The sequence below is a fragment of the Conger conger genome, chromosome 2, assembly GCF_963514075.1.
Source record: "Conger conger chromosome 2, fConCon1.1, whole genome shotgun sequence".
NCBI lineage: Eukaryota > Metazoa > Chordata > Actinopteri > Anguilliformes > Congridae > Conger > Conger conger.
The window spans coordinates 68,656,586-68,677,644 of NC_083761.1; the positions used below are offsets into that span (position 1 = coordinate 68,656,586).

Below are 21,059 nucleotides of genomic sequence, written 5' to 3' on the forward strand. Positions count from 1 at the left end.
GTAGTCAGCACAACTGGATCTCGCATCACACGCCACCCATATCCTGACGCCATGTTCCCATGTATCACAGGACATGTATGGCTTGAAGGGACAACCGCCCATCTGTTCCTCTGCTGTGACCTCAGGCCCAGGAATGTGCTTTAACAGGCCCAGCAAGCACTCCAGCCGCATGTCGCAAACATCGCTAATAGCAGAGGTTTTTCAGGTTGTAGTGTCGTGTGTGTGTGTGTGTGTGCTTTATGACATTTTTTATGATTCTTTTGCATGCATGCAAAACCTTACTGATGGTCATAAACTTGATCATCACTTTTTTTGCACTCTTCTGTATTCTCAATTACTATTCTGTATCACTGGGTCAAATTTGACCAGGGACAGTATCTTTGTACCCAAATGGTACTGATTTTTCTTTTTTTTAATTGGTTACACATTCATGTACACAGAACAGAGAAAAATTGCTTCGCGGACAATTTCAGAAAAAACCCTTCATACAGTATGTACAAATAGTTGGTATGACGAGGATTAAATTCTTTCAAACCATTCCATTCAGCTGAATCAAAATGTTTTCCGTGTCTGATGCCACATCGCTTGTTCTAGTAACATTTTGGTTTCCTTCTTTTGTAATGACTGAGCCAACAAAAAGAAAGTCTCAGTATCGATTTATGAAGTCGTTTTTCTGGTTAAACTGCAACATACCAGAACAGCGCCAACCTTGATAAAGTAGCGAGGTTAATTTTACTTGCACTGTCATTCCATTTTCTATCACTAGGGAGCGACGTGACTCGCCCTTCCCAACAAACAAAACTACCGGGTTCTAATGAGCGTTGAACTCGTACTGCAGCTGAAACTGTCGGACGCAGTCTCTCAGTCTAGAGCACCTGCCTCGTGTGTGTATATGTGTGAGTGTGAGTTTCACTCTCTTCCCCGTGTCGATCTACGGATCGCGTCCCCTTCTCCTTCCCTCCCTCACCTCTCCGAACAAGATGGATCAAAAGAAAACAGAACCGGGATCATCCCACTGCAACGGGATGAGCCAGGTTGTGTTGTACGGAGAATTCACGGCTACCGACAACATAAAGGTCAGGTATTCCTTGTGTTTGACAGAGCTTGACCTCACTGTTCAGAAGATCACATCGGCAACTGCGGGACAGAGCAAGCTGGTATTCAACTTGAGAGACTGTATCGGCTGCCAAGCTTTCAAGGGAGATGATAGCACAGACGTTGGAGCTTATTTTTCCGCGTTTTTTTACCCTTTTAAGAAAAGATGGATGAGTTCCGGCGTGGCCCGTCAGAGGGTTGAGCAGTGTTTTCGTGTAGAATTGGGACAGGACCCCTTTGCGAACCTCGAAGAGGCACAGCAATGGGCTCGCACAATCAACGAATATTCTGCTCATCATCGACCCCACAGAGAGGGTGAGTCCTTGAATATTTTTACGATATCATTTTAAATAAATGCAGCCCTGACGCTCCTGACAACCAGTTTGTTGTAGACTGAAATGCGGCTGTAGACGTGTAGTCAGTAAAAGTTGGTGCATTGTTAGAGTGTAGTAAATCTAGTTCTTGTTGCCTATTGGCTACTACCAGATTTGTTTAGCGATTACATTTTGATTCAAAAATTACAATTGACGTATCAATGTCGTAGGCTTTGCACTTAAGAAATGAGGCAATTTGTGTTGCCACGTTAGCCTGCATTATTTCTTATATATTGTATTTCAAGAATCTTGCAGCTGATAACGACATTGGAAATCGTTATTATATTGTTTTGCCTCTTACATTTTATTATTGTTTTACAATGACCAGGTGTTCACAAACAGCAATTAGGTCCCCTCTGATTTTATCTTTCAGTCTATAATTTTATCTATTACAAAATGTTTTCTTTCTCAAGGAATCCATTTAGCGAATATCACTGCGTATAAAAATTAAAGCATAAATTAGTCAGGGATGTGAATAGGGGAGTTTAATGGAATACATAGCTATTTTTCATATAATATGGGCTGATGGTTATCGTTCTCGGGTTGCGATTGTGTTTGCAGTTAAAACCAGCATGCACAAAGAGGCCCCAGGGTTTAAGAACCCCTGCTTTAGTGGAAGATTCTACCTATAGTTAGTGTAATTGACATATTCTGTTGGGTATCAGATGCATTCTTTGGGCTATAATTTGATCCCTGTAAGCTGTTCTGTGGCATTGACCACCTTCCCTTTCTGTACAACACTATCTTAACTCATAGGTGACCTAAAACTTCTGAACACCCCTTATTTCTGCAAAACAAAACGCATTGTAGTCGAACTAGCCTATACGTTGTAATTTAGTATGCTACTTTGCCCTTTAAGCAAATGGCTTTATTTCCGCAGTCCATTGTTGCTGGTCTAAACTGGGTCCACCTGTTATTAGAGCCCTCTTCGTGTAACCATGGCCTCTTAGAAGAGGCGTGTAATCTGATAATACAAAACTATTTTGTAGTTGAAAAACAACTAAGGAGTAAAGATTGAAGTTATTCTTTACATTCTTTACAACGACCCGTGAGTGGAATTTCTTTGCCTTCTGAAATGCCAATGCTTCCAAATGGGTTGGGTGGGTAAAATGTGACAGACAGAATGTCAGAATGTTAAAAATGCATTCATGCATCTTTGATTGGGAGATTGGATTCCTCTCTCAAATCACCCAGCTGGTTTACTCCTGTATTAGTCCTGGATTACAATGCAAATCCAATGGGCAAAAAAACTGCAGCTAAAAACTGCAGCTATGCTTTCTATCTTCTGGCATTAACTTCATCTTCAGAATGTTTAAGTTTAGACTTAAACAAGGCTTATGATATATATTTTGGAAAAAAAGACATTTGACAAATACACTCATACAGGCTTTTAAAAAATGTGTCCAGTACAGTATATGGCATGTCACAATGAAAAGGACATAGACGCTGTTGAAAACGTACAGAGTAGGGAAACCATTTACTATGACTTACTACTACTGCTACTATGACTGTCTCTGGGATTTACTGAAAGAGCCGTTTCCTCACAATTTCTGGCAAAAGAACAAAGGGACATAGGTGGAAGTTCTGAAATGTATGACTGATACTTGTAGTCAGAATAAATGTATAGAGGTGCTCACTAGTATTGAAGCAATCCCTTGGAGTGATCAAGATCAGTCTTGGCACACGCTCACAATATATTAGGAAAACAGTGATCCAAAATGGGCTGCATGACCCTTCCTCATTGTTCAACAGTCTTATTTCCCCCCTGGGCTGCCTTGGCTATTGTATTTTAAACTGAAATAGGAGTCCCAACACAAGAGACACTAATGACATACTATTTTTTAAATATGCTTGGGTCAGGTTAACTAGAAACAGAACAACTGTCATGCATAGTAAACAAAAAAACTGTATGTAAAATTACTAGGGCACATGACAGTGAATGTACTCCTGAATATTAGTTAGTATTTTTTGTGCGGGAGGAACAAATACATGAGGTTTTGACTGTTGTGGTCTTTGTTATGTCAGGGTCATATTACGTACAGATCACCATGAATACAGAAATGATGTGGAAGTGAGTTGTCTTGTTACTGGCTTTTGTGAGCATATTAAAAGGACGGTCATGGCTTCTTCCTACAGATAACTATAATGCGCAGCCACATTCATTCCTACAACACAAGGCTGAGCTATCTTTTTTAGCTTGTATTGTATTGGGATAAATAGCCATTCATAGGGTCCCTTATAGGTCTTGATATGGCTATTAGGCCTTTGTTGACGTTGCAGGCCTTAATGTTCAATTCCTATTTCTTTGCTTGGATCCGGTCTTTTCGCATTGACTGTTCATGTTTGTATGCGATGCATATCTGACCTAAGTGTTGACAGACCTCTGCCCCGAAAGAACCCACATGCGTGCATTAACAACAAAAAATGTTGACGACAGTGATCTACCTTCAGTGAAGTGTGACGTTAAAAAAACCACATGAATTCCGATCTGACAGTTCCACAGCAGTCGCATGGCCTGTTTTCATATGTAGGCAAAAAAACAGCTTTACTGAGTTTCACCGATGCGTTGGCCTCTGTATTGCTTTGTCACATCTTAATTTTATGATACTCAGAAGAACCCCACACTGCAAACATAATCCTACTGCTGGTTGGCCTACATCCTTTGTTGTGAAAACAAATAACATTATTGCAAATTTGTGGAGGAGGCTGAAGGAAATTTGTGTTTCTGTGTTGGCCATCGTGAAATTTTACAGCAGCTTGAGAGCCTCAGTGCCTCTTCAAAATAATGTTTCAGCATGGCAATTAAAAATAAATAAATAAAAACATTTCACCAAAAAAATTGTAATGTTATCAATGGCTGAATTGAACGTGGTGGAGCAGAATGAGGTCTACTGTTGTATTACCTTCAGGTGTCCACGGTAACCAAGGGAGAGCTTACTGATTGGTCTAAAGAATCTTGTGTTGTAGCCAACTGGAGTTCAGTTACAGGACAAACCAGTAAGGCAGATTTCAGGCCCATTTGAAAGGGCCATGGCTCCTTCTTGGATGTGTTTATCAAATGGTCTGAGCAGGGAATTGGATGCAAACAGGATATTTTTATCTTCTTAATGCATTAATTCATGAACCTTCCATGTCAGTTTCATAGTCAGCGAAACTGCTTCCTTTTTTATTTTAACCACAATGGCCAGACAACCAAACTCGGACAGCTTTTAAAGCTGGAACGCACACTGTGTTTATCCGTAGACTCGCCCCCTCCCGATTATGTGCATGAGGCTAAATAAGTCATGACAATCTGTGCATCAGTTCACCACTGTGCTGTGATATATTCTCACCCAGATCTGCCCGATTCAGAGCCCCACCGCATGCATGCTGGTGCATTTATAATAAAAAATGAAAGGAATGATGAGAATGAAGGCTTCTAGATTCATGCCCTTTTGGTGGGAGGAAACCGACTCCATTTATCTTTTTGAACTATGTCATTCACGGCCAGATAGTCATTAAGCCACAACATAATTAATTCATTACAGTAGGTCGTTCGAACATACACAATCCAAGGCAGCCAATAGAGTGAATATATGAATTTCAAATGAGTTACATGTGGCTTAATAGGTAGACTATAATACATTAATGTACTGTGAGGTGTGCTATCAGATGCTTTCACAAGGCTTTAAAAGCTCTGCAGGAATCAATACATCTTCCATGGGCTTCCAAGGTCTACTTGGGTGGATTCAAAAGAGTTTTCCCAGATGTCGTGAAAGTACAGTGCATTTCGAAAGTTTTCATCCCTCTTGAACTTTATCACATTTTGTCTTATTACACTCAATATTTTAATGCAGTGAAGGTTTACTTTTCTGCTTTCCAACAGATTCACGATGATACACACATTTTTGTTCAACGTTTATCCACAAATAGAAGTCTTGATTTTAGGCCATTTCTTTACGCATGCTTTTGGTCATTGTCCTGTTGGAACTTGAGTCAGGTTCTCCTCACATACTTGCCTGTATTTGGCTCCATGCACCCTGACATTGAAGGAAACAAGCTTCCCAGTCCCTCCAGCTGGAATGCAATAGTACCATGCTTTGTGGTAGGGGTGCTGTTACCTGGGTGTCATTTTCATAATATCATTCTGAAGGCACAGGGCTGCTGGGTGGCTCATTCGGGTAAGGTACCATGCTGTGGTGCATGGATGAGCCCCACGGTCTGGACCGTGGCTGCTAGCCACAAAGGATGATTTGGCATCTCCGTGGGTACCGGAGGCTTCAGTTGGTTAGGGGTTACCATGCTCCTCAAAAGCGGAGTGCAGCACAACTTCCTGCTTGTATAACCATTTATTTGTCAACATTTTGGCAGTCGCCAGCCCAAATGTCATTCACAAGTATCACAATGTGTATAACGTGTTAAATAAACTGCATTTGCCAACAAGCCTTTGAGGATCTCATTGTATGCTTTCAGCATGTCGCTTGCTTTATCTGGGACAAATGTAGCTACATTGTTCATATCAACCTCAAATTTCAACAGCCATTATTTGACGCTATCCACAACTGAGCTGTAACCAACAGCATCACGTTACACTGTGTCAGCAACAGTAGCTTTTAAATCGGATGCAATTGAATTTCCTCACGGAACAAATTATGTGTTGCACAAATGAAATGTGCAGCAGATAATTGTCTGTGCCAATTGTTTACCCGCCTGTGACTGTATTTTCTTTATGTGAGTCTGCAGCATGTTTGTACTTCTGCTGAAGGTATTTTTAGTGGAATATCCCCATCATTTCCTACATGCTGACCAGAGTGTTCCCCAGAATTGTAAGTAGTAGTAGGCCAAAGAGAAAAAGTAGCTGGCCAAGGGTGGTTTAGATGATGAATGCTGATGCAATTTGGAGGCTTCTGGTGCATTTGAATATGTTAAATGAATGCCTAATAAATGCCTTTATTCTTGAGACCGGCAAAGGTGTATGTGTAGACGGCAGCAACAAGCAAAGGAGAGTAAACTGGAACATGACACAACTGAATAAAAAAATTCTTTCAATTTTGTATTAGTCACAATAATTAATCCCACCAATCTTCAACATCTTCGTCACTTGGCCCATTGCAGTGAATGCAGTTTGAGTGATTGATTTTATGAGCGATTTAACTTTCAACAGTGCTATCCGCGCAATTAGCTTTTATGTTGCTGAATTGCATAGCCTGCCCTACACATTCCCTCTTGAAAATGGCACAAATTGTCTGAATTAGTTGATTAATCTAAATGATTGATTTACTGGGGGTGGGGGGGGGGACCGTAGTTCTGCTGTTGTCACAGAGCTCTGCGGTCTCTGATGTCTGTTTGCTGGAGGTCCTGATCGTGAGCAGGCCACAGCCAGCCCCACCTTCAGACACTTGTCAACTGCTCTCTGAGATGAGGCCTGACGGCCTGTCAGCGTCTCTGAGTATAAGCCTCTCCCCCTGACCTTGGTGCACGGTTGTTTGCATAAATGCTGGATATGCCTCAGTCACTGTCAGTCAGTCCTTGAGTTTGAGAACCATAGGATTAAAAAGCAAAACCCCTTAGGTTAAGAGGGAAATCACCTGCATGGTGACATAATGCCTGTCTGAGGGGCGTACTCCTGTGAGTGGCAGTGCGTTGTTTGTCACTTTTGGCAGGGTATTTGGTATTTGGTTGAGAGCGCTTTTAATGCACCGCATAATCTCCATAAGAGAGCCTCCTCCTCATGCTGATGATGCATCTGGCATGTCAACACCCTTATTCTATAGCATAAAGCTTAGAACTCACAAAGTGCTTATTTTCATCTTTCCTTCAGTAACTGTCAACCCCCTTCGGTCTTTCTGGTGTCCAGACCCTGAGACGCATGCTGTCAAGCCCTTGGTTTTGATTCTTTCTGCCCAATATCCGATATGGAATTCCCTGTTGGGGTGCACACAGCTTAGCAGTGAGACAGCCACCCCCTTCCTAACCTGGGCTGGTTCCCTGTAGATGTATGCTCAAGTCCCCAAGCAGTCTAGTCTGGATGTGTGTGTGTGTGTGTGTGCCTGTGTGTGTGCCTGTGTGTGTGCCTGTGTGTGTGCCTGTGTGTGTGCCTGTGTGTGTGCCTGTGCGTGTGCGTGTGTGTGCGTGTGTGTGCGTGTGTGTGCGTGTGTGTGCGTGTGTGTGCGTGTGTGTGCGTGTGTGTGCGTGTGTGTGTGTATGTGTGTGTGTGTGTGTGTGTTATGTGTTTGCGTGTGTGTGTGTGTGTGTGTGTGTGTGTTTGGGGCGGTGTGTGATGCACCTCCATGTGGTGAAACGAATAGAGAAGGTGTTTGTTGTAGACATAAAGACCGTTGCAGTAATATCACACACAGCATGTAAAAGGTGACTCATGATGAAACATGGATCCATTCATTGTATTGTGTAATTGCTGGATTTGTAACATGATCTAATGTACAGTTTTTCTTGTTTGTCATAACTCTACTCTCTGGAATGTATCCATGTGTGAAATATGAATGTGCAGAATGTGTTTGTTATTGCAAGATGAGATGCATTGACCCAGAACTCCATAGCAGCTGATCTGTGTCTGTCATGTAACCATTATATGAAAATGTGTTTCACCTCATAACACCTTAACATTTTTTGGGTCACCCAATAACTTGGGTCACCCTGATACCTTGAATGAATTCTGCTAATTACACCTGTTGGCAGTAATTGAAAGGTCTGCATGTTTAGTGACTGTATTTCCTGAACAAAGCCCAGCTGTGTAACAAAGTTCAAATCTACCTCAGATCAAACATAATCCACGCAACGGGGAAGGAAAGGAACCTTCACAGTTCTGAGTTAAGTTGTGTTGACCATTAGGGAGGGGTAGTGAGCCGGGTCTGTGTGGGAGGAAAGGGGGGAGGGGTAGAGACTGAGGAGCGGGGGGTTGGGTTGGGGGTTACCGCACCCCCAACTCAAGGAGCAGGACCAAGCATGAAGCATTCATATTCATTTAAGATGGAAACTGTATTGAGCCCAGCTAGCCGCTCCTGGCTTCATAGTGAGGTGATGAAAGTTGAGCCTCGCTGTGAAGGAATTAATGCAGCGTCACTCTTCCTCACAGACCTCTGTGCTCTGGGCTTAAATGACTCCGGGTGAAGTCAGTCTCTGTGCTTTCGCCACACTTAGCCTTTCATGACTGTGGAAGGCATGAGATCTAAACAAATATCTTTGAACTGGAAACTCAACATGAAGAACCTGAGACACACTGTGTCCCTGTGTTCAAGCACTGCCTGCCAAGGAAAACCAGTGAGTTAATAAATAAACACAAACCCAGCCTTGACAATGAGAGCAGAATGGTTAAAGATTAGCTTTTCTTACATTAACATCAAAAATAATTTGCCTTTACCTACCCCTCAATCCAATTTGAGTATGTGCTTGCATGGATAAAAATGATAGATTTCGGTTAATTAAATACATTTATTTAAAAAAATTAGTTTACTTTTCTGGAGCAGAATGATCTTACAATTAAAAGAGGGGGAAATGGCTTAAATAATTGTTGCTAAGGTTTGTTTAATATATTGATAAGTGCAATTGTTCCAATGCAAATTGTAAATAGAATGTCTGAGCAGCATTTTGCATTTTGAAAGCCCATATAAAGTGCTCACAAGGGGATGAGCCCTTCAGGTAAAACCACAAGATAAGCAAAAATAGCTGTCTGGTGTTTTAAGGTCAAATGGTAGGTGAGTTCGTCCATAAACACCTGGAACAGACTGAGCATGCCCACAGGGTCTGTGAAGAAGGTTACAACAGACACAACATTGCAAACAGCAGCTTCCAGTATCATTACAAACAAACAAACAAACAAACAAATAATATTCTGGAAGTGCATCCATGGCTCTTTGAACACAAAAGCTTCATTGTGGAAATCCACTGGTGTGGGTTTCCCCTTTTTGTAGCAAAGAGGAACAGTTGACATAGTGTTTCCCCGTTTGGTTAACAGATTAACCATATTGTTTTTGTTTAAAAAAATTTGGTTCGCTTCTGCTTCGTTTAGTGCCTTGGGGCTTCAGACTTGATACTGAGTGTAAATGTAGATGATGAAGTGACCCTGGAGGTGGGACCGAGGAAGATTGAAGCTCTGGCTGTGAGCTAGCAGGGAGGGCACTTCCGTGGTGATGACAAAGGAGGCCCTTGTGCGGGGAGCGGCGGGGTGGAATCCTCCGGCAGCTTCCCTGGCGCGGCACCGCGTGCCGCCGGGTCTGGGAGCCGTGCGCTGGTCCAGCTCGTCCTGTGGGGCGGGTTCAGGGCCTGTGGGGCAGGTTCAGGGCCCCTCAGTGCACTCTCTCTGCCCTCTGTACTTTCCCAGCGAGACTTTGCTCATGCGTGTGGGTATATTACCACCTTAAGTCTGTGTTCCAGAGGTGTCCATATAAAGGGTTATGAGACATGTTAGCTGTCAGAACTGAGATTATTTCTGGCCTGAGATGAGTGAAGCTGTATAGCCCTCTTGAAACCCCAGCTATGAAAAGATCCAACTTCACCATAAGAGCAAGCGCGCAGTGCTGGACTCGCTGGACTTTGTTATATATGTGCGTGTGTTCATGTGTGTCATTCACAGACCAGGAGCTATTTCTGGTGATGTTGAGAGCTGGGCGGTTTGTTAGCTGCTAGGAGTGTTTGCCTGTGGGCAAATTCTTAAGTGTCAGATTGTGTGAAACCATCAGAAACCGTTATGAGCAAAGACAGTCCTGTTCTAAGGAGCAGACATATTTCAGAAGAATAGCTAATGTAGGCATAAGCTGTAATTTCCTGCTTCCTGGGTGCTGTTGTAACTTGGAGAGAACATACTCAGAGGTCCCTCCACACACATCTCTTTCTTGGGTATTTAGTTTTTAGGAGAGCTTTACAGAAGAAAACACTTTGTGAATCAATAAAGCATTATGTTTTCCTATGTATTTATTTATTTATTTATTCTACACTCAATTAGCAATTTATTGGCTAGACCTGTACAGTAGCTTGTGAATGCAAATATTTAATCAGCTAATCATGTGACAGCTACTAAATGCGTGAAAGCATGCGGATGTGGTCAAAAGGTTCAGCTGTTGTTCCGACCAAATGCCAGAACAGGAAAGAAATATGATTTAAGTGAGTTTGACCATGGAATGATGCCAGAGAAGGCGGTTTGAGTATCTCAGAAATTGCTGATCTCCTGGGATTTTCACACACAACAGTCTCTGGAGTTTGCAAAAATCCAAAAAATCCAGTGAGCAGCAGTTCTGCAGACAGGAACATGCTGTTAATGAGAAAGGTCAGACGGAACGGGCCAGACTGGTCGAAGCTGACGGGAAGGTGACAGTAATGCAAATAACCACGCCTTGCAAAAGTGGTATGCAGAAGAGCATGTCTGAACACACTACGTGTCAAACCTCTAAGTGGATAGGCTACAGCAGCAGAATAAGTCTAAAGAAATACGTTTTCTGATGATGTCCAGCTGCCTGTTTGTGTGTTAGGCCTGGGACCTTTTCTCTTTTCTATACAAAAAAGAAAGAAAAAAGCCTACGGTAATAAAGTGCTCACTAAGTGAATATTATTATTATGTATTTATTATTTTTGTGTGAAAGAAATCCACATGATGATCCCATTAAGGACCATCTGTCAGAGGACCAGAGCTGTAACTGAACAGGCACACAGTGCTTGCTTGGGGGTTTTCCTGACTTGCAAAACATATGCTTTTGCACAAATATTAGATTATTGTTTTGATGCTTTCTAGTTTTTTAAATATTTCTCTCTCCCTCTCTCCCTCTCTTCCAGGAGTGTTGTACAGCCAGGTACGGCAGCCCTGCAGGGTCATGCTTCTCCTGAACCCTTACAGTGGGAAGGGTCAGGCCCTCGCTCTCTTCAACACACACATTCAGCGCATGCTCACAGAGGCCGGAATCCTGTACACACTGGTCATCACCGGTCAGTAACTGTCCCGTACACACTGGTCATCCCTGGTCAGTAACTGTCCCACACACACTGGTCATCCCCGGTCAGTAACTGTACCGCACACACTGGTCATCCCCGGTCAGTAACTGTCCTGTACACACTGGTCATCCCCGGTCAGTAACTGTCCCGTACACACTGGTCATCCTCGATCAGTAACTGTCCCGTACACACTGGTCACCGGTCAGTAACTGTCCCACACACACTGGTCATCCCCGGTCAGTAACTGTCCCACACACACTGGTCATCCCCGGTCAGTAACTGTCCCACACACACTGGTCACCGGTCAGTAACTGTCCCACACACACTGGTCATCCCCGGTCAGTAACTGTCCCACATACACTGGTCATCACCGGTCAGTAACTGTACCGTACACACTGGTCATCCCCGGTCAGTAACTGTCCCTTACACACTGGTCATCCCCGGTCAGTAACTGTCCCGTATATACTGGTCATCCCCGGTCAGTAACTGTCCCACACACACTGGTCACCGGTCAGTAACTGTCCCACACACACTGGTCATCCCCGGTCAGTAACTGTCCCGTACACACTGGTCACCGGTCAGTAACTGTCCCACACACACTGGTCATCCCCGATCAGTAACTGTCCCACACACACTGGTCATCCCCGGTCAGTAAGAGTCCATCATCGCCCCACAGACTCCCACACCCCCAGCACTGCTCTGACTGCACACAGGCTGCCGCTGCCCACAGAGCTCCTGCTGTAAAGATGATGAATTGCTGCTGTCACTCTGTCATAATGTCCGCTCCATACCTGCTGTATATGTAATGCTCATTGTGTTAAGCGTCTTTGCTGACAGCTTCTCGTATCGTTTGTCTGCTTCCTCAGCACAGATGTTGTGCTAGTGGGTGCCATGGGGCACAGCGTGCTGTGCGCAGGAAATCTCTCCGCTGGGCCACGCCCGGCACAGCCAGATCTCTCTAATTCTCTCTTTTCTCATCCTCTCATCCCACTGCACTTGGGTGCCTTTGTCATCGCCGTTGCGGTAAAATCGTAACCCTTTTCAATTCACAAGGGAAGCCCTTTTGACACACGCTTTGTGTGATGTTTAAATAAGCTATTCGGCCCATGGGTGCCAAATAATAAGGTGGAGACCTTAAGGAGAAATTACTGAATGTATTCAAAGATGGCGGCACATAAACTGTGCCATAACTTTAATGCCTATATTTGATGTTAGCCTTGATGTTAAACTGATTGTTTACGTTCTGTAGTTGTTCCAATGGCCTTCGGTTTGCGCTGGATAAAATAAAGGCAGTGTGGTGTAACGTGAGGTAGCTGTCCTCAGTCTCAGTGACGTGTGCCTGCATTCCCAGCCCTCTCTCTCAGGCAGAGCAGGTCATCCATTAACAGCTCTGCTGTCTGGGAGTCCCAGTGTGATGAATGGCTCTGAGAGGCAGAGCCTGCAGCCCGGCGGGGGAGGGGGGGGTCCAGCCTGCGCCAGGGGGCCGGGGCACGTCCAGCAGCTGGAGCCTCGTAAAAAAAGACAATCAAATTATTGATGCGCGGCTCTATAAAGCGCTATCACTGGGGGGGGGGGTCCGGGAAGCTGTCGATATGGGTCAGTGGGCTCTTCCTCGCTCACTCTCACGGACGAAATGGGCTCTCCGTACTCATTACTGACTGCACCCCCACTCCACTTCCTGTTAAACAGCCCCTGCAGAAACGCTGCCTCAGAGTATGAGAGTGCTGAGGCACTGAGCTGTTTGCTCACCTTTGTTCTCTCTGCAAACTCCCCAAATTTGTGTGGGGCTTCATTCGCAGATTTGGAAGTTGGTAATGTTTTTTGGGGGGGACGGGGTAAGATTGTACATTTGCTTTTTTTACATTCTGCTGTGAAAGTACATCCATTTTATTTGGTTACTGAGTTTATGTGAGATGTCGGTTGCAGCTGAGGTCGAACCCCACCCCTGCCACACAGTCAGGATGCATCTGTACTGGAGCGGTAAAGGTCGGAGGTCAGAGGTGGTTCTGCTAGCAGGGAGGGGCAGAACCCTGGCAGGCTGGAGTTCCGCTGGTCATCCCCCCCAGAGCCCTTGCGTGACACAGTGACCCCTACAGGGTGGTGGGTGTTAGTGCATCTCTGTGGCCTGAAATGGGCTGATCCCAGCACAGTGCAGAGGGAGGAGAGCGTGACTGACTGAGTGAGTGTCTGTGGCCTGAAGCTGGCTGATCCCAGTGCAGCCCTATCAGGCGGGAGTGTATGCTTTCGGCTTCAGCTTTGGGTTCCCAGCTGTGCCTCCGGCTGTTTCCCTAACGGCCTCCCCACCATGGGAAGCAGACCCCCGCTGAACGGGGCCCTCACAGGAGGAAACAGGGCCTGAGAGAGCCGCTGGACTGCTTCTGCAAATCAAGTCTACTCCTGGAAGGAGCATTAATCATTTCTGTCTTGGGCAGAGAATACCTACGTCTCAACTCTACTGGGGTCCCTTGTTGAGAATGGAGCAGGAATCTCCAGGGTCCTTTGTGTGCTCCAGGGTCAATGAGGGAATTAGGGGGGACAGGGACGGTGGGAGGAGGGGGAAGGGGGAGCTAGTGTCCCCTAAGGTTAAGCATGCCTCTCCAAAATGTGAAGTTCAAATGAGCCCCAGTGCGCTAACAATGGCGAGACTGACCCCCCTCACCACCCCCCCCCCGCCCTCGGCCCGGCACAGAGGAGTGTTGTGAAAGGGGCCGTGGCATAGCGCATTAGCCTCGGCCCACAGAGCCCAGAACCGCGTGCCAGAGGCTGCTCTAATAAAGGCAGGAGGCAGACCTGAGGAGAGAATGCCATTGAGGAAAGATCAGAATTAATTGGAGGAGCATAATTGCGGTCACCGCATCGGGTAGGAATGCATTACATGCCCAGTCATTGAGTGGCCTTTCCACCCCTGCATTGTGTCTGTGAGTCTCAGAGCCCAGGACATTGTGTCTGTGAGTCTCAGAGCCCAGGCCTTGTGCCTATGAGTCTCAGAGCCCAGGCCTTGTGCCTGTGAGTCTCAGAGCCCGGGACATTGTGTCTGTGAGTCTCAGAGCCCAGGTCTTGTGCCTGTGAGTCTCAGAGCCCGGGACATTGTGTCTGTGAGTCTCAGAGCCCAGGACATTGTGTCTGTGAGTCTCAGAGCCCAGGCCTTGTGCCTATGAGTCTCAGAGCCCAGGCCTTGTGCCTGTGAGTCTCAGAGCCCGGGACATTGTGTCTGTGAGTCTCAGAGCCCAGGTCTTGTGCCTCTGAGTCTCAGAGCCCGGGACATTGTGTCTGTGAGTCTCAGAGCCCAAGACATTGTGTCTGTGAGTCTCAGAGCCCGGGACATTGTGTCTGTGAGTCTCAGAGCCCAGGCCTTGTGCCTCTGAGTCTCAGAGCCCGGGACATTGTGTCTGTGAGTCTCAGAGCCCAGGACATTGTGTCTGTGAGTCTCAGAGCCCAGGCCTTGTGCCTGTGAGTCTCAGAGCCTGGGCCTTGTGCCTGTGAGTCTCAGAGCCCGGTACATTGTGTCTGTGAGTCTCAGAGCCCTGGGCCTTGTGCCTCTGAGTCTCAGAGCCCGGGACATTGTGTCTGTGAGTCTCAGAGCCCAGGCCTTGTGCCTGTGAGTCTCAGAGCCCAGGCCTTGTGCCTGTGAGTCTCAGTGCCTGGGACATTGTGTCTGTGAGTCTCAGAGCCCAGGCCTTGTGCCTGTGAGTCTCAGAGCCCGGGACATTGTGTCTGTGAGTCTCAGAGCCCAGGACATTGTGTCTGTGAGTCTCAGAGCCCAGGACATTGTGCCTCTGAGTCTCAGAGCCCAGAACATTGTGTCTGTGAGTCTCAGAGCCCAGGACATTGTGCCTGTGAGTCTCAGAGCCCAGGACATTGTGCCTGTGAGTCTCAGTGCCTGGACCTTGTGCCTCTGAGTCTCGGCGTCTCTGCGCAGGCACACAGGATGTGTCCAGGCTGAAGAGGGGAAATGGAGTCTGAGCGCACCGCTGCTGGGCAGAGTGAAATGGCGGTAAGGCGATCCCCCTGCAGAGGCCAGCGCTGAATGGAGCGCCCGCTGATCGAGTGTCAGAAAACAGCCCTGCTTTTCTCTCTCTCTCTCTCTGCCTCGTTACCGAATGTTAAAATACAGGAAGCAAACATTCGCGTCGGTCTGCAGATGAGAGGTGCGATATTGCCATTCAGAGGTTCAGATCTGTGTGGATCCGTGGCCCAGTTCTGGAGCTCAGGGGGAACGGACTCGGCCATCTCAGGGCTGTAAGACAGGTTCACTTTACTTAAACCAGGACAGGAAACCCGCAATAGCCCCCTCCCTCAGGATGCTGCATCCCTCTGTGATCCACAGTGTGCACCATCTCTCCACAGAGTGAGCCGCGTCATCTCTACCCAAGTGACCTGGGGTGGAGTGCACTTCCAATGAGGTCTTTTTTCTGGGGGGGGGGTCTATCCTTGGGAAGGTCTACCCCCTAGCTAATAAAATGCCTGCTGCATCAAACTATACTCCATGGACAAATTAAATTAATTAATTTAGTGTCGTGAATTAATGCAATTGAAAGTGTTCAATTCAACTTTATATGAAGTAGTCTGTGCAACAGCAAAACACATTTGGTGTTGTTCTAGATAAGGTTTTACTGATTTAAGCTGATTGATCACTTTGTGAATATGAGGTATGAATGCACTCTATAAACAAAAGACATTAACATTTTCATTTTCTGGGTGGGGCTCTGACAAGGCAAACATTTATGCTCTGAAGTGTAAAATATAAAATGTGGGATATGTGACTGTTAAGCACTCTGGTGACCATGACATGGTGAAACACGTTGTTGTATCGCTGCAGCAGTGGGGTCCCTCTGGGTCCCAGTGTCCTTCGCTGTCCTCCCACACTCACTCCGCCCCTCTCTGTCCCGACAGAGCGGCAGAACCACGCCCGAGAGCTGGTGAGGGAGGCTGACCTGACGCAGTGGGATGCCCTGGTCATCATGTCGGGAGACGGGCTGCTGTTTGAGGTGGGTGACTGAGGTGAAGGCGCCGTTATGGCGACTACCGGACTGAAACGCAACGCAGATCTCAGATCTTCACTAGCACACCTAACGTTACACCTGATCTGTCAGTGACAGCAGGCACTGTTAGCAAGCTAGCGAAAACTCTGAAACTGTAAATTGTAAGTATACAAATGGTTTCATTTACTTGGCTTCTGAATAATAAAAAGAGATTCTTTAATGTCATCATTTACTCTTTATATTCAAGAAGGTATCAGTTCAGACATGTAAGCACCAGTACCGTCATAAAAACGATAATATACGGATACTTTTCATGACGTATATATCATGTGTTTGGGTGAAATTGTGTTCGAGTGTGCTCTCTGTAGCGATTGGCACCCCTGTGTGGAGTGACTGGGTTTTTGTCAGGGTGCTGCTGGGTACTCATGCCCTCTCTGTGCCCCAGGTGGTGAACGGGCTGATGGAGAGAGAGGACTGGGAGACTGCCATCCAGACGCCGCTGGGGATCCTGCCCGGGGGATCTGGGAACGCGCTGGCTGCCTCCGTCCACCACTACGCTGGGTGAGCGCTCTTAACGTGATCATGTAGACGCTCAACACCTCGATACTGCGCTGAAAAAGTGTGTCCTTCCTCTGCTGGGCTTCATACTGACAGAGATAGTCTGCACAGCCACAGACAAACAACCCCAACCAGAACGCAACAAAGAGCAGAAGGATCCAGAGGTCGTTTTGTTCTGTACTGGTACTGTAGGGTGATTCACAAATCATTCTAGTGGTTGGTGGTAATGCTCACCTTTCTCTCAATTTGGAGATCAGGGGTTATAGAAAAAAAACTGTTTGGTAAGGGTTTGATGGGAATAAATGGTTAAGTTCAATGGAGAGCAAATTCTGTGAGCGGAGGGTTTGTTCAGCTAGCCTTGCACTGTGTCAGCTTCTAAATGCTTCCATTTCTTCTGTTGTTCCTGTTGAAAACCTCCCCCTGCTGGAGGTTTTCACACACTGCACTCAAATCCCTCAACCGAGCGCAATAGCAGAATCCAGTTCTTATCTGCAGTGCATTCAGTCAGTGAGCACTTTATTAGGCATTTATTAGACTTAATGGTCTTCTGCTGCTGTGACCCATCCACTTCAAGGTTCGATGTGTCTTCTGCATGCCACTGTGTAACGCATTTGTTCGAGCTGACAAGGAAGGCGACATAACCAGTCTGGCCATTCTCCTCTGACCTCTCTCATTAACAAGGCAATTTCCCCCACAGATCCGCTGCTCACTGGATGTTTTAGCTTTTTGCACCATTCTCTGTAAACTAGAGACTGTTGTGTGTGAAACTCCCAGGAGATCAGCAGTTTCTGAGATACCCAAACCACCCCATCTAGCACCAAGAATTATTCCATAGTCAAAGAAACTCAGATCACTTTTCTTCCCTATTCTGATGTTTGGTCTGAACAACGCCTGAACCTCTTGACCATGTCTGTCTGCTTTTATGCATTGAGTTGCTGCCACATGATTGGCTGTTTAGAGATTTGCATTAAAGAGCTGGGGCCTGTTTCATGAAGCACGAACACTACATTAGCTGAACTACTGCACAGAGTAAAACCCGGAACCCTCACATATCTGGAACATGGACTGTGCAAGGAAAAGGAGTTGTTCCTGGGTTTTACTCAGTGCCGTTATAACAGTACTATCCAGCTATAACAGTAGTCTTGTTTTGTGGAACAGGGGCCTGGTGTCCACTGCCTAATGAAGTGGTCACTGAGTGTCCATGCACAGCTGTTAAGTGTGTGAGTGATGTGTGTCGCTGGGCTGTGCTGACTGTGCTAAACGCCCTGCAGGTACCAGCCCCTGCTGAGCGAGGAGCTGTTGCTGAGCTGTGGCTTCCTGCTGTGTAAGGGCCTGGTGTCTCAGATGGACCTGGTGTCCATCAACACGTCCTCCAACCAGCGGCTCTTCTCCTTCCTGTCGCTGGCCTGGGGCTTCGTGGCGGACGTGGACATCGAGAGTGAGAAGTACCGGTACGTGGGGGCGGCGCGCTTCACCGTGGGCACGCTGGTGCGGCTGGCCTGCCTGCGGGTGTACCAGGGCAGGCTGGCCTACCTCCCCGCCGAGGAGGCAGTGCACCCGGCCGAGGACACCCCGCCCCTCCCCCCCTCCGCCTTCTGCGCCTCCCTGCTCTGCCAGCCCTCCAAGGCCTCCTCCAACCAGAACACCTTCCACAACTCCTGCAACTCCAACAACGCCATCAAAGCCCGGAGGGGCGAGGCCCCCGCAGGGGCCCCCAGGGGCCCGCGCGACTCCCTCCTGGTGCCCCTGGAGCAGCCGGTGCCCGGGGACTGGACGGTGGTGGAGGAGGAGGACTTCGTGCTGGTGCTGGCCATGTACCAGTCCCACCTGTCGGAGGACATGATGGCCGCGCCCGACTCCACCCTGCAGGACGGGCTCATCCACCTGTACTACATCAAGGCCGGCATCTCGCGCACCGCCCTGCTGCGCCTCTTCCTGGCCATGGAGAAGGGCACCCACATGGCCTGCGACTGCCCCCACATAGTGTACGTGAAGGTGCGGGCGCTGCGTCTGGAGCCCCTCTCCCCGAAGGGGGTGATCACGGTGGATGGGGAGTTGCTGGACTACGGGCCCGTTCAGGCCCAGGTGCACCCAGGGCTGGCCCGGCTCGTGTGCGTCTGAGGCCCGGACATGCGCCAAGCTCCAACGGTCCGAATGTTGAACTTCTGATTATTTTCTTCTCTGTGCTGATATTTTACATACAAGTGCCAAAGTAGTGAGCCTTTGGAATCTCTTTACAATAGGATGTTCTCCTATAGCATCGAGCCCGGGCCCGTATTCGTAAGGTTAGAAAGAGTACTCTTGAGAAAGTGTGAACGTGTGTTTCACCAATGCAGCTTTTCAACCATTCCTTACCATATGTCTTAGTATTGCAGTAAAGATTGTATAAATACATATAAAATACACTTTTAAAGATTAGGATAGACCTGTTATTAGCCCAGTCCATGTGATCCTACCAGTTTGTTTTGCAATCCAATAATTAGGTTGGCAGATGAACAACGGCGTCATTTAAAAATACTTTTCATACTGCTTTCTCTGGGATGAAGTTGCCCAGATGAAAGTAATGTATTCAGCAGTTTATGAATTATATATTTATGTATTATTCCATCCAACAGACATACTTGATCTATTCTCTAATCAATCACATGGATGTTTAATCCATATTTAATGCATTTCAATTGCAATGACTTACAACAAATTTGATTTCAGTGTGGCCCGAGTAGGATCTAAAGCAAAGTAACTGCATATGTGGCTATTAATTTGCCAATTCAATACAAGAGAGAAAAGTTAAATCACATTTGTGACAGTTCCTACGTAAACACTGAATATTTCCAGGCTTGATCACTGCTGGTAGCACAGTTGAAATTCATGTAATGGAGAGTAGCAGGAAGACAGAGTGGTCATATATTAAAACAGAATTTAATTCAACAAACCAAATAGAACTCTTTTAAAAGAAGGGGGAGCATTTTTGAACAAAGTGGCACAAATCAATACTGTCACATCTTACAAACCCAAAATAAGCTGTTTAAACAAAAGCAATCTTCAGCTCAACAGATAAGCACTGCACAAAATCTTTCACTCCTCACTCCAGGAAATGATTGGTTATCTGGAGAGCTGAGCCATTAAAATTCCTTAAAGTGAGTTGTGAAACGGGGCTAACGACTGTGATATTGTACTGGTGGCAATTTACATTAATGGTACAATACTTGAATGCTTCAGTAATTTTGCACATGATTGTCACAGCTGTGTCTTTGCTTCTTTCATATTGCCAAATAACGTCGCCTCATCCCATTTTTTTTACTCGAGAGTCCTGACGGCTATGCCTCGGGTCAGAACGTTCCTTCCGGATATTTGACGAAAGCAATACCTGCGCAGCGTAATCGCACCCTTCTCAATAACCTTTATTTTCAAACAGTTTTACTTCGATTTTTCTGGTTTCACGGGTACGCCCGGTTCTTGAAACGGTCGGTCTTTCTCAGAATGCAGCACAGCTGAGTGAAAGGGGGTGGGTGCAGGCTGAGAGGCCCACCAGCGCTGGGGAAGGCGCTGTGCGGACCGGGGCCGGGGTGAGGAGGGCACCGCGCCCTCGTTGTCTCGCTGGATGAGTGTCACGCGCGCGCATGGAGCCGTATTCCCCTGCCCTCTGCTCCCCGCAGCGCAGCGACACACCGTGCCCACAGCACGAGGACCTCGCCTTGCGGACAGCGGCCCTGAGGGTCGGCGATCTGTGGTAGCTGAGCTGCCGTTTCCGCTCGAATGTTTCTCCTCGTTATGCAACCGCCTTTCATTTCAGTCTTCAGCTCTCATTGCTGGCATGTGGAGGCTACAAGTGCTGAAGGTCACTAGTGACATCTGAGTCATGTCTAGTGACTAGTGAGTCTTGGTATCAGCACAGCCGCCACCTTGCTCCTGTAAGGAATACAAAGCGGCCATCTCAATCAACCATGTTACAGTCGCAGACAAAGCCATAGTACAGATTCCTTCAAAACCTCTGCAAAAACTTTTGTGCTTTTGTTGTTCTTTTTACCTGAGCATTAATTAGCCTGATAAGACGGACCTCCCTGTGGGGCAGGGCTGAAATGGCCTGGCCTTGCACAAACACAGACGGCCTCAGACTGGGCCGCAATCATCC

At 46.8% G+C, this 21,059-nt stretch overlaps 1 protein-coding gene across 1 annotated transcript; it reads left to right on the plus strand.

The window, feature by feature from the left end:
- Nucleotides 1-822: 822 nt before the first annotated feature.
- LOC133122079 (sphingosine kinase 1) lies at nt 823-21,059 on the plus strand. Its single transcript, XM_061231770.1, has 5 exons — nt 823-1,410; nt 11,232-11,381; nt 16,281-16,375; nt 16,815-16,930; nt 18,199-21,059. The coding sequence occupies exons 1-5, from the start codon at nt 981-983 to the stop codon at nt 19,046-19,048; spliced, it is 1,641 nt and encodes a 546-aa protein (XP_061087754.1). The 5' UTR covers nt 823-980; the 3' UTR covers nt 19,049-21,059.